Below are 14,798 nucleotides of genomic sequence, written 5' to 3'. Positions count from 1 at the left end.
CTCTTTATGGGCGACGGGGCTGGCGGTCTCGAAAGACTGTCTGACGGCGACGGAAGCCAAACCGGAAGCCCATTCTTTTCTTGATTCTCTAGCTCCCTCTAGGGTCCAAACATGAAGATACCCTTTTCATAGAACAACCCAAAACGATAGTCATTTCCCATGGGAAAATTTCTTCTAATTAATTCAAAGCTATAATTCCAAATCCATTTGGAACCCTTAATCCTCTATTAGCTTTCTAAAATCTATATATACAAAACTTGTAAAATCAAACTTACATCATTTTTCTCTAAGGAGAAGGACATTTATCCAATTAGTATAGTAAAACCTTGCTGATCTGAAGAGTCTTACTCTTTCCAGTACAATTTAAAAAATCCAAAAAATGATTAAGGAATAAGGCTTAGTCAAGTTTAACATCCAATAAAAGATTGCATTACAAGTGTGAGTTTGGTGGAATCCGAATTCTCAGCCCTGACTCTTATAAGCCAACTGCAAAATGGCAGTTCCTGTGATCTGTTCACAAGGACCTGCTGCCTGGAGGGACATCTCTCCTTCCTCCTGAGAGATTTTGCCAGCCTGGATCCAGTCTCCCATTGCAATTCTTCTCATAAATGTTGTCCAATTATCAGCTTGCTACGGCAATTACAGGAAGTCTTCTTCTAGAAATCTTCCTCTTCCTGTCCCGAGTGCATGGTTTCAGATTTTTGCTCAGCCATAATTTCTTATCAATAACCTGAGCATGTTTCTCATCACTCTTGATTGACATTCCCTAAAATTGTAGAAGCAATCCTCCTGAGATGGGGTTGATGGTGAGAAAAGAGCTATAAAACACTTTGCAAGCCATTGATGCTACAGGAATCATAATTAAAATAAATCTATACTGTCCTTTACTGGAGGCTGTAATGGTGTTTTATAGACAAATAATCCACAAAAAAGCACTTGTGTACATCCTTTGCTAAAATATTAAATAACAGTATATATGGTCTAAGAAAAAAAACATTGAATTGAATGTACGTTAAATTAAGGTCTATTGAAATCAGGGGAATTTAAATTAGTCATGATTTACTTGTCCTATTGATTTCCAAGGATTAAAGCATAATTAATTCACTTCCTGGAGAAGCTAAACAACTTTGAGCACAATTTATTGTCAAAGTGCAATAGTATTTGAACATTGATGGTGCCTTAACAAATAGCATAGTTCTGTCCACTTTTCTCTGTAAGCCAGTATTAACACCTTGCGTAGAACTTACTCATAGGACTTTAGAATTATAGCACAGAAATTAAGCTATAAATCATATAGCCTTGTGCTAGAACCAAACATTTACTCTGAAATGATTGGATTATTTTATACAAACCATCCCATTCTCAGTTTAATTGTCGTGTCCAATATGAGGTTAATATTTTATCCTTGGCATTGTAGAGCGGATTACAGCACAGTTATAGGATGAAGAGAGGTATGTTGTGGGTCCTATTGACCATGGAATGTTGTTGGGCAGGACCCTGGATCATAGCTTTTCTATTGTTGCCTCCACCCTCTGGAACATCATTCCCATTGAAGTGCAGTTGATTCCAAGCTTTCTCGCCTCCAGAAGGCCCTTAAAAATGGTTTTTGTCAGCTAGGTTGCGGATTCCTGATAGGATGGAGCCTGCTAGGTGGCTATAGGACAATTAATGCAATATACACTCTGTATGTTTTGCTGCCATGTTTTTGCATGGCAGCCAACCAACCAACCAATCGCCCACCCACCCTTTGGATATTAAACTTTGTGTATAAGCCAAATGAGTGTCCCTTAAAACAGTTTTTGGATAGGTTTGAAGCTATATGTCTGATACTTGCGTTTGTTGGAGAAAACTAAAGTTTCTTGATATAAATATTTTGTGTAAGTCTGTGTTAAGATAAACACAGTTAACTGTTGTGCAGTTTTTAATATAGTATTCCAGCAGATTTCCAAAACTTGGCTGGTTAATGCTGCTTGGATTATTGAAATGTGTTTACCTTCTGTGTTTACCTTCTGTGCACAGGCTTATCAGTTGTAGCAGAGCAAACAAATGCTCATGGTTCCACTGTGCAGAAAACAGAAAACAGAGCTGAAGAGGCGTTCCTGAACCGGCAAAAAAATGCAATGACAGTTTGGCACAATTCTGCAAACAAATGTGCATGTGAGTATTTCAGATTATTTTGTGTGACCAGAAGACCGTCTGAGCATATCATGTGAAAGACCCTTTGTTCTTTCTTCCTCCTCCTTTTTCACCACCATTTCTGTCTCTACCTCTTCTTAGATTGTTTTGGCAATAAAAGCAGTTTTATTAGCCTTTTAAAACCTTAATTGGATATATTATTCTCATGTAAGTGGAAGCGAATGGAAAGGCTTTTCAACATTGTTAGCTTTAGACATCTAAGTTCCTTTTGATACTATAGAAAACTAAATTGCTATATTTTACCTATTCATGCAAGTTTGATATCATGTATTGGCTTCCTGTCTGTAATTAACAGTTTTTAAAAAATCTGGCTCAGGTTCTAGAAAGCTAGGAAAATAAATTGGGTGGGGGGGGGAGGTTGGCCTTGTAAAAGCCCCAAGGCGCATTAGAATGTCATCATGGGGAGTAGATGATGGTTTTTCCATTGTTAGAGCTTATGGGTAGAATTGCTCAAACTAAATGTGTTAAGCCCAAAAGAAACTTTTGGACTTTTAATCTGAATTTTATAAAAAAAAAAAAAAAGTAAAAAAAACAAAACCCCACCATTTTGCCACCACATTTTAGCAGTATGAGGTAAATGGAAGTTGCTTGGGGAGCATAGGCTTTGAGGAAGAAACACTGTGTAAATTATTTGCATGTTTTCATTTTTAAACAAAAGAAATTCAAGTTCTACTTATTTTCTCATTTAAATATGGAAATTGCAATGTGATTGGGAGGAAGCTAATACAGGATCCAATCTGAGTTGGTCACCAAGACCAAAGCTTTATTATTCCGAGCTTTCAGGTTCAAGCTGTAGCACATCATCTGGGAACTTCTCTCCCTCCAGAATATGTGCACTGGACTTTTTCTATACATTGTATTTGTTTGGTTCCTGATTGTGTGTGGCTTTTAGCTGTTAATTGGAAGGTGGATGTCTGGCTATTAAGTCATTAATTGTTGTTTCCTTGTGCCACACCACAAGTTCACACACACACATACAAACACACACATGTTGCTAATTTCCTTGCTTATATTTAATAAAAATTATTTGTATTTTCACTCAGCACTGGATGAAATGCACATTGTATATTTTGGGAACTAAAGCATCAAATAACAACTATACTAAATATAAATTTTGCTTAGTTATAGAACCTACCGCAGATTGTTGCTTAATATTACCAGTAGATGGTGTCAAAAGCACATTTACATTTTTGATGTTGTTATTTAATTATTTAGCTCACTTGCCTGACTTTAGGTTATATCTGATGTTGAATTATGACTTGAGCATGTAAAATTAGTGAAACCTCATGGACAGCTATTTTGCCTTAAGGCTTGAGATTTATCCTTGCCCAAAGAAAATATTGTAATTTCAGAAATATCCTTTGTAAACAGTGTCTAGTAGCCCATAGGACTTTCAGCCTGGCCCACTTGTTCTAAAAATGTGCTCTCAAAATATTAGAAATACATGCCAACTTTTGTTTATTTTTTTTCTTAACATTGCCAGCCCATTTTCACATCAGAAATATAGTTCTTTCTTTTGTAGATGACAACTAATATTCTCAAGATACAGAATTATTTTGTCTTTCTTGTTGGCCTGACAGAATGCACTTCATGTCTTCTCTTTTGTTGCGTTGCTTAAATTGCTAGTGCTGATTTTAATGAGATACTCTGGCTTATTGAAGAATATATAATTTACATGTAGAAAGGTTTGGGTTCAGCTTCTCATAACTCATGATAGAATGGGAGTTTCTTGAAATTCTGAAGAGGTAAGATGAAGATCATTGGTTTTAGAGAATTTCCTAATTGGACTTCCATGTGATAGTAGTCACAATTATACTTTTAGGAGATTCATTCTAATTTAAACTCTCAAATTCTATAATATCTTTGAATCTTACTTTATAAATTAGAAATTGGTTTGGTTATTTGATCCCTGTTAATGGCTTCTTTTTCTCTGAAGAAAAGCTCTTTTAAGTTTCAAATTGCTTCTCCACCCACATCTCAAGATGGAATTCTTAAATAGAATCATACAGACAGGATAATGATCGTTCGTAACATATCAGAGGTTGAAAACCTATCCTGTTTTGCTACACATAAAACATTATTTTTCTGTTAAATTTATAAAAATCTATAGTTGCTTTAAAACAGACACCAAGGCTCTGAAGGTACTGAACTTTGACAGGAATTAATCCATTTTTTTTATTAAAGAGTTTTACAGAAAGAAAAAAAAACAAAAATTTTTTTTACAAGTATTTCCCCATCCCTTCTCTCCCTTCCTCCCCCCCCCCCGAACTTCCCAGAACAAAATACAGGGTATACAATTGACAATCATATGCTAAACTAAGCTAATAAACTAAGGATTCCTATCCCCCTCTTCACACTTGAACTCCCCTTTTACTAACTAAGCATCAGTACTCTTAATTTTTCTATTCATTCATAAGCTATTTGATACTTTTTAGTCCGATATTTGTTTTGAATATAATCAATCCATCTTCTCCATTCCGATATATATCTTTCTTGTGAGTGTTCTTTCAAATATGCCGAAATCTTCCCCATTTCTGCCAAATTCGCTACTTTTAATGTCCATTCTTCAATAGTAGGCAAATCTTCCTTCTTCCAATATTGCGCCACCAAAAGTCTAGCTGCAGTTATTAAATTTAAAATCAATTTAGTCTGTATAACCGTACAATCTGTGATTATACCCAGCAAAAACAATTGTAGAGTAAACTTTATCTTCTTTTTAAGAATATTTTGGATAATCCACCATATTTTAATCCAAAATGCTTTAACCTTTTTACAAGTCCACCATATATGATAGTAAGTGGCATCATCACAATCATATCTCCAACACTTAGATTGTAAATTTGGAAACATACAAGCCAACTTTTTAGGATCTAAATGCCATCTATAAAACATTTTATAAAAATTTTCTCTTAAATTTTGTGCTTGCGTAAATTTTACGTTTCTAAACAATATTTTTTCCCAAGTTTCCATCATTATTGGTTCCTGAATATTTTGTGCCCATTTTATCATACAATCAGGAATTAATCCATTTTTAATTACACTATTACATTTTTAACAATATTCTTTGATTTCTGCTTCATGGATTGGTTTTCAACACATAATTACTACAATTCTATTTTTTTAAAATATTAAAAACTGCCTCCATTTTGTTAATCCACCCTGCAGTAATCATCATTCCGTTTGGGGTAGCAGAATAAAATATTTCTATTCAGAAGTTTGCTGCAATATTTTGCTTGGACTAATGCATGTACAGAGGGGTTTAAAAAATTTTTTTTTAGAATCAAAGGTACCTTGGATGATCTTAATATCACCATGGTAGGTGGTATTTTAATATTACAATATTGACTTTATTAATATCTTACTCATAGATTAAAAAGCACTATTATTTAAATATCTAATAATGAAGTCGATTAAATGATACTTTGTCTTTTCATGATACAGTTCGATTGAGAAGGAAATCAAGACGACGTTCACAGTGGGGGAAAGGGATTATTAAAAAGAGAAAAGTGAATAATTTGAAAAAAGATGAAGATGATGCCAAGTTTGCAGATGATGAAAATCAAGGAGACGATAACAAACTCCTGGAAAATGGAGAGCTTGAAGGAAGCATTGACTGCACTGAGGAGAACGGAGAGGAAACTGGAGATCTTTCTCTAACAAACGATGAGTCATCATGTGATGTCATGGATATTCATGGAGAACAGAGACTTGATAATGGGACAGTCGGGAAAGAAAATAGCATTCCGTCTACAGAAGAGAGCTCCAATGAATCCTTGGTAGTAAATAACAAGGTTATGATCAATGTAGAAGAGGGTTCTAAGGAGGAGTCGGGTTCCCAGAGGGACCATCTAAATGGTGAGGCCTCTGAAGGCACACCTCTTCCACCATGTCAGTATGACAAATGTGAACCGTCGAATGTCAGTCTCATTGTTGATATGGGTACACCCAAACAAGGGGTAACAAGTGATGACCACTCTCCCAAAAAATCAGAGGCTTCAAATTATAGTCCGGAAGGAGAACATGTACTACAACAATCTGGTAGTGAGATTTCACAGTGCAGCAATAACGAAAAGAAATCACCAAGCACAGATATGGAAACTAAAGAAACCGAATCAGATAAAGAAGGTACATGAAATATATATTACTTTTTGTTCTTTTCCTCATCTCATAATTGAGGTAAATGCAGAATAGGATTTCAGAAATGATTTGGAAGAAATGTTTTTGCACAGAAGCCCCAAAAAAGATGAGCACTTGAATTCTGCACAGCGCTAGGGCAAAATATTTTGCTTGGAATATGTTTATGTTTTGAAGCTGATTTCAAAATGATTTGAATCAAGATTAATTATTATGTATGTATGTATGTATGTATGTATGTATGTATGCATGTTTCTGTCTATCTATCTATCTATCTATCTATCTATCTATCTATCTATCTATCTATTTCTTTTCTATCTGTCTATCTATCTATCTATCTATCTATCTTGATTCAAATCATTTTTGACCAAGTTTATCTTGGCTTCAAGATACAATGAAATTTCAAATCAACCTAGATTAAGTCTTTCCTTCCCAACTTCTTCTTTGTTCATGCATCTCTCCAGTTGACCAGACATTCTGAGGTTTTCAATAAATTATATTAATTTATAATATTATTAATATTTATATATTTGGAAAAACCTCAGAACATCTGGTCAACTGGATAGATACATGAATTCAGAAGAAGTTGGGAAGGAAAGGCTTAACCTAGGTTGATTTGAAATTTCATTGTGACTTCCCCCATTTCTATGGAGGAATATTAGCCTTGATGATGGGTGGAGAAGGAAAATGATGAAAAATAACTAAAAAGCCATGTTGTCATTGCCTCCACTTTCTATAAAACAAGTTAACGAGAACTATTTAAGTCCAAATATTTCCGTTTAATAAATTTAACTCCATTGCTTGGAATGCAGTTGAATAACATCTTAGAATTATTGTAATCTCATCCATATTTATTTGCAGGTACATTGAAAAATAAGAAACTTCGGAAAACTTTGACACAAGTTCCAGAGGAACAGTTAGACCCTATACCTCCTGTAGTTGTTGACCGTGTCAGGCTAATGGTAAGGTTAACTGGATACATTCTTAAAGAGAAAGAATTTTGTTCTTTCTCTTTTCTTTTTCCCAAGTATCTGTTACAAAATTAAAAATATGTCCCCTTCTGTTTCACTATATATTAAATGTATTTCATAAAGTCAAGTTGTATCAAATTACTATAATTTAGTATTGTTGCTCAACCAAAAAAATAGAGACTCCCTTAATATATAGAATTTTGAAATAATTTTTAATTGTAAATTCGAGTTTAAAAATACAAAGATAAAAACTAATACAAAGGAAAATACAAAAAAGATGAAAGTGCAGAGAGGAGAAGTATGGGTGAGAGAAGAAAAATATATAAAAGAAAAAAGGAAGAAGAATATAAAGAAATTACTTTCCCCTTCATCAAGAGAAGTACAAAGAATTTCAGTAACTTCTCTAACATCTCTTAACAATCTTTTCATTCCATATTTATGTATTCACAATCAATAAAGCCTTACCATTTACTGTATTTTTCGGTCTATAAGATGAACCTCCCCCCCAAAAGTGGGTGGAAATGTCTGTGCATCTTATAGAGCGAATGTTGCCAAAGCCCCACCCACCTGCCAGCCCCCACCCACCAGCTGTTTTTGGTCTCTGCGTGCCCCGTTTTCAGCCTCCATACGTCTCGTTTTCGGCTCGTTTCAGATAGCAGGGATCGCCACTGTTGCTATGCTGGTGGCAGCAATCCCGCCGCCTGGAAAGGGCCAAAAATGGGACATGCGGAGGCCAAAACGGGTGCGTGGAGGCCGAAAAGGGGACACACTGTGGTGGTGATAGGCAGTGGCGATCCCCGCGGTCTGGAACAGCTGATCAGCTGTATTCCGGGAGGCGGGATCTCACCACCAATCAGCTGCTTGTGCTAAATCAGGCTGCGATAACATGCTGAAGCTGACCAGGCTGTTTGCTGCTTGCTGCAACAACGCTAGCCAGATGAATACCGATGGATGGGAGACAGGGGCAGATTTTTTTTTCTTGTTTTCCTCCCCAAAAGCTAGGTGCGTCTTACGGTCCAGAGAGTCGTATAATGCAAAAAATACGGTAATCTTAATCAGCAAAAATCCACTAAAAAATGACAATAACTATTTTAACTTTAATCTAGTAAGTAAATTTTATATTTCTTTCACTTATTTACACAATAACTTACCATTTTCTCTAAAAATACAAAGAAAATATTTTCTTCCCAAGTCTTATATCTATAAACAAATCTTTAAAGCATCATCATTCAACGTTAATCAGAAGAGATTCCATTAAGGATTACCTGAGACAATTGTCATACTGTAATTTAACCCCATCAAATAATGTACCACAAATTATTTTTTTATCACCTTCTTTTCATTTCCTTCCAGAAAGTCCTGTGCAAATGTAACTTCGATTTTGATACCATAGTTCCGTGATGGCGAACCTATGGCACGCGTGCCACAGGTGGCACGCATAGCCATATTAGTGGGCACGCCAGCTCAGCTCTGGCGCGCATGCGCATGCCAGCCAACTGATTTTCGGGCCTTCTGGGCCCACCAGAAGTAGGGAAACAGGCTGTTTCCTGCCTCTAGGTGGGGGAGGCCTGTTTTTCTTTCTCACCTGGCTCCAGATCCCCTCTGTGCATCTGGGGAGGGCGAAAACAGCCTTCCCCACCCCCTCGGACGCCCAAAACGGCCCGTTTTCCAAATCCAGGTTGGACAGGAAGTGACTTTTTTGCTATCCCCAGCCTCCAGAGACTCTTAGAGAGGCTGTCGAACTGGGAGTTGGGGAATGGGCCATTTCAGGCTTCCGGAGGGGGTGGGGAAGGCTGTTTTCACCCTCCCCAGATGCATAGAGAGGATTTGAACCCAGGTGAGAAAGAAAAACGGGTCTACCGGGCCATCGCGTGCCAGGAGCAGGGAGGGAGGGTTGCGCACGCATGCGCAGGCTGGGTCGCATAGAATTATGGGTGTGGGCACACACGCACGCGAACCTCTCCCGCCCCCCCCTCCTGGCACGCGATGGCAAAGAGGTTAGCCATCACTGCTATAGTTTATCACTTTTTCTAAAAATGCAACAACAACAAAAATATCTTCTTCCCATGTCTTATCTATAAACAAATCTTTAAAGCCTCATCGTTCAACCCTGCACATAGTTGACAGTTGACAATCAATACAAATTTTCTAGTAATTTAGATCACATAATTACCACATAAAACAGTTACTAAGCAAAATGTTACACTGCCTCCAAACTTAATGTTGAGCTTTTTCCAAACTTCTCTTCATAGAATTTACTCGATTTATTGGTTAAAAAAAGTGACAACTTGACAGTTGACCAGCTGGAGAGGCTCTACTCTCTACTTAATCAGTGCATCTATCGGCATCGTAAAGATTATGACAAATCGCAACTTGTACAAGTAAGTTTGCAACCTGTTTTTAGAACATGCTGTAAGTGATTCATCTGATCTTCTTTAAGTCAAGGCAAGCCCAGCTAGTTGTGTATCAGAGAGCTTTCTGCTAGCAGGAAAACAAATGTTATTTTAAAAGTGTTTAGACTACTTTACTTTGTTTAAAAAAATGTTTTGACTTGTTTTGTTTCATATTCAATATTATTTATATTTATTTAGCGTAAGATGAGAACATGACAGAAGAGAAGTAGACATATGCACATTGTCCAAATAATTATATGCAAAACATAACTGGATATCCAATTCAGCTCTCCAGGCGATTGCATCTGGTGTTGCTTCGTGCAGTTCTTCTAGGGAACACATATTGTGGGCAATCTTGCATAATATGTTTAATTGTTTGCATATCAGCACCACAATCACAACAAGAGCAGTCTTTCCATCCCCACTGATAAAGGGCAGAGGCACTTCTTCTAGTATTGCACCAAATTCTGTTCAATTTTGTCCAGAATTTGCTTGTATTGCATTAAGTGTTGTTTAAACACTTTGAGCTCTCCTCTTTCTTCCCTTCCCTCGTGACTGCTCCGGCTTTGTAACAGCTCTCAATGGCTGTCTTCTCAGCTGTAGAGTTGAAGGCTCTTCGCTGGTGCTACAGGGAATTTGCGGATGCCCTGTCCACGCCAGCTTGTGCCCCCTTTCTTCACCGACCCTACGGCTATGGTCCTCTTTGGACCCCAAAACAGCTGAGATGTCGGCACTTACTCTGGAGCTCCAGAGTTTGTGTCCTTCCGCCAGTCGCAAGCCATGCCCCCCTCAGTAGTTGTCAATTTTTTAATTTGGTAGTGAAAATGTTATAATGGTAATTGATTTTTGGAATGCTGTTCTATAGTAAAATTAATTTAGTTTTTAATTCCATTGTGATTATTGAAAGATGGATCCATGATTGATTGATTGATAACTGTCTACTTTTCTTAAGGTGAAATGGCATTGGTGTGATTTCTCAAGGTTAAACATATATCTGTGAAGTGATTTTCTGGAATAGAGTATTAAACAAATTAAACAAAACATCCAATTACATCCTTTGTGAAATATATTAATGAGAAAGTTTATCTCGGTTTTCCAAGAGAAAATGTAAAGATTGTCACTTACTTTCCTATTTAATTTATCATTCAAGGTCCACTAGACAAAGCAGACAAAACGTCATTTTTATTAATGTTGGATGCTCTTGTCTAAGTAAAGTTTATCCAAATTATAGTGCAAATTGTCTCTTAGTTTTTGGCACTACTATGAAGAGCATGGAAGTTCTTAGAACCCTAAAGAGATTGAAGTCTCTTTCTTAAGACTTCTGTAGAGAAATGTTATTGTTTAACATTACTCTGAGTGGTGATGAATAATCAAATAATCTTGTTTCCTTCCAGGAAATGGAAAGAACAGTTGATATGTTTGAAACATTCCTGTGAACACATCTCTCCAAGGTGTGCGGGTTTGTCTTTTCATTGGCTGCTCATGGGAGAGCAGTCATTCTGAGCCATTCGCTTTCCACTTGCACCAAGTATATGCAGAGCCTTGGTCTTAACATGCTCGCTCTTGGTCTCACGTTCTGTTATGAATTTGGTGCTATCGTCTCAGGTAACTGAAACCAGCCAGCCTACAAGAACCAAACAGAACTTCAAAATATTTGTATCTTGATATAAATAAAGAATATAATGCCACAACACAGAGATTTTTGGTGCTACAGAAACTGCTTTCATTTCTGCTGTCTACATGTGTTATCTTATGAGAAGTTTCAGGCAAAACTGGAGCAGGCTGACAAAACACCCACAAACTGGATAGAGCAGATCTGATTATTTAAGTGGGCAATTTCCAAGATTTTTTTTGTTTTTGCTTTTCTTTTTTTTATTCTCTGAGGTAAAGGACAGAAGCCTGTTTTTAAAGCTGGCAGTGAAGAATTGTGGTACTAAGGAATTGACTTTGGTATACAATAATATGAAGATGAGGCTCTTTAGAGCTGCCTTCAATGTGCCTTTTTAGTCAGTGGTGATGGTGGAAAAAGAGAAGGAAGAGGAAGAGGAAGAGGAGGAGGAGGAGGAAGTTATTAAAAAGTTGAGATTGTAGCCAATGACAGAGTTAGTTATTTTTAAAAGCCTGTGTTCCCAAAGAACAGTTTCAGGTTCCTGCACTGTCATATGTCAGCCAGTATTATGTTTTAACATTTCTCTGTTGCTCTCCAGATAATCCAAATTATGAAAATGAGTTTAATCTCATTTTATCTTTAAATGATAAGATGTATTCATTTCTAAAATAACTTTATACTCCTTAAAAAAAAAAGCCTCACTGTGGATATTTAAGTGGCTGTAGTTGTGTGGGTTTTTTTTTTTTTTTTGATGTTGCTCCATTTTATTTGTTCAAAGTCCTTAAAAACAGGTTTCTTTCTAAACTTCCATTAATGTGGAAGCGAAGATTTGCTGGGTGGTCATAGACAGGAAAGGCAAGTAGGTCCTGCAGTCCTTCATCTTCATATGAATTAGACCAAACTGATTCACCCCAATTCATTTTGGGGACAGTATTAAAGAGAAAATGACCAAGTAGCCTTAAATGGTTAGTTCTTGAACTTCTGAATTAGCCCCTGAAATATTGCCGTTCTCCAGAGCTGAGTGATAGTTGAATGTTTTCAGACACTTTTCCTGTTTTAGGAATTAAAGGAAGAGGACATTCCAGGCAGCCAACAATCTGCTTCACCCAGATTTGTTTCAGATCAACATGTAAAGGTCAGCATGGTCCCATGGCTCTTGGTCTTAGTGTCATCTATAAACTAATATCCCTTTATAATATAAACTGTAGTTGAGGGAGTACAGTGCCCCCCCCCCAATATGCAACTCATTGTGTTTTGCTTCCAAGAAGCAAAAATGAAATCGCCCAATGTTGGACTACAGCAGAGATGCTTAGCTACCTCAGCTTTTTTGTATTTCAGTTACCAACAGTGTTTACGGGAGGTTGTAATCTGTCCTGCTGCCGTTTACATGCTGAAGCTTAAGGTACTTGTCACCCCGTGTGCCGGCCGCAACTGAGAATCAGGCTCTGGCTATCGGCTACACCAGTAATTCCTTCCCATTTTTTATTTGCAAGTTGACATCCGGGCCTGGTCCTTCTAGCTGAGCCTCCCCAGGCCAACCTCACTCGCTCGCTGGCTCTTGGGTTCCTGAGAGGCATTGAGGGATGCTATTCTGAACGTGACTTCTGTAGAAATGCTGTATTTTTAGGTGGGAAAGTGCGATTAAAATCAAAACCTTTTAAATTAGTACTTCATTTTAGAAACTTGATTGGGGGGACTTTCTCATTTTTCTGTTAATATTTATTGCCATTATATCTGCTTAGGCCATTTCGCTGTCAGTCCATTAGCATTTTTGTATTATGATGAGGATTGTTATAAAACTTTCAGAAATAAAATGTAGCAGATTTTTTGTAGCAAGTTTCTGGTAAAATGATTTTTTGCAAGTCTCAGGTTCTTGCAGCATTTTTTAAGATATTGTAGTTCAATGATTCTTTAGTTCAAGTAGCAGCAGCACTTGTGAGAAGAAAAACTGCATACATTTTTAACAAATTGTTAAATTTGTACAAGTTTAAATCCTTTAAAATAGTTGTCAAATAATTTTCAAAAGAGCATCTTAAATTCAAGCCTGGCATTAAAAATGCTTCCAGTTTATCAGTTGAGGGGAAAAAATATTTGTAGTTTTGAATGTTGATAAAAAAAAAAAGTGAGGAACTTCCTCTAATTGTTATAGATTTTTGAGAAGAATTAGCTTCTATAAATGTGTTAGTGGGCAACATGAATAAAATTATATATCCATCCTTCTGGCTCCAAAACCACACTAACCATGTATTGCTTTTCTTTATTAATAGCTTAGCAATTGTAGAGTTAAATCTGTTATTCTATTCATGTTGTCAGGTTGCCTCTCTTTGTATTTTTGTTCTTGTTTTGCCACAGAGAATTGGCAATAAATTCAATTCCTGTATCTTGTTATGAATCACCAATGAACTCCTGTGCAAGGCCACATCCTAGGCCAGGCGGAGGTTAAATTTCTGTGGGGATAATGATGAAACTGCTCTAAGATAACCATGGCTGTGGAGTTAATTGTGTTTGCAAGCTTGAATTTCAGCTGTGATTAATTTATGTTTTGTGTTTTCAGTCTTATTTGAGTTTTCTCATATGCCAATGTATTTATTATAGGATAACTGGGTGATTGGTTTTGTTTTGTTTTCATTTTGCTAACAATTTACATTCCCATGTTTTCTTTACGTTTTTTTCTTTTAGTTTTTATTAAGTTGGAGGTCATATTTGGATATGTGCAGCAACTCATAATTCTCTCCCTTTTATATAAATTCAACATTAAGCTTGAATTGGAGCTTGTACCTGCTTTTTTCTGTATTGTACATTGGTTTACTTCAGAAGTGGGGATGTCTTTTGGGTTATTCATGTGTGTCTGTTTTTTGATAAAATAAGATTTACTTCATCAGCTATAATAAATCTTGGATTCTATAAGTTGCATTCAGAGAATTGTGTTATGCTTTTTTGCATCTTGACTTTATTTGCATTAGTTAAGTAAATTATTTAATTTTTTAAAATTCTGGATATTTTGAACATATTACTGTAATTTGTAATATAACTGCTGTGAAATACTTGAATAAAGAGAACAAGTAAAACTCCTGAGTCTCTTGATCGTTTTGATAATGGTTATGTTTTAATTTTAGGTGTACATTGATTGGTAGGTTCGCTCAGGTTGGCTTTTGCTCTGGCAAAAGCAAACCCTCTTGTTAATGGGGAGCCATAGATCCAGCTTTAGGGTCTATGGTTCACAAAGGTGGATTTAGATGTATCATTCTTTCCTATTCCCTTCCCAAACTAGCTTGGGAAAAAGTAAAAATACCTCCTACTGAGGCACATATCTTCTGAGCACCCCTTAGTTTGTGTAATTAAGTTGCTCTGGTTTTATATTCTGATTTACTCCATTAGGAACAATTTTCATGCAGAGATTTTCATTCATTCATTCATTCATTCATTCATTCATTCATAAAATGTATTCGCTGCCCATCTTGTATCCAACAACTCTGGGTGCCTTACAACATAAAC

General features: G+C 36.5%; 1 protein-coding gene across 1 annotated transcript in view; it reads left to right on the top strand.

The window, feature by feature from the left end:
- Positions 1-14,352, top strand: part of ATAD2B (ATPase family AAA domain containing 2B) — a 78,417-nt gene extending 64,065 nt beyond the window's left edge. Inside the window, exons 24-28 of the mRNA XM_070933016.1 lie at positions 2,020-2,157; positions 5,638-6,321; positions 7,192-7,292; positions 9,554-9,682; positions 11,089-14,352. Of these exons, the coding sequence (XP_070789117.1) occupies positions 2,020-2,157; positions 5,638-6,321; positions 7,192-7,292; positions 9,554-9,682; positions 11,089-11,130 (1,094 nt within the window). The 3' untranslated portion in view covers positions 11,131-14,352. The remainder of the gene's footprint in view (positions 1-2,019; positions 2,158-5,637; positions 6,322-7,191; positions 7,293-9,553; positions 9,683-11,088) is intronic.
- Positions 14,353-14,798: the final 446 nt, after the last annotated feature.

Source organism: Pituophis catenifer, unplaced genomic scaffold (genome assembly GCF_029215685.1).
Source record: "Pituophis catenifer annectens isolate HBS135680 unplaced genomic scaffold, rPitCat1.0.hap2 SCAF_1, whole genome shotgun sequence".
Taxonomy (NCBI): Eukaryota; Metazoa; Chordata; class Lepidosauria; order Squamata; family Colubridae; genus Pituophis; species Pituophis catenifer.
Note: the sequence above shows the minus strand (reverse complement) of the source record. Positions and strands in the feature narration are given on the sequence as shown.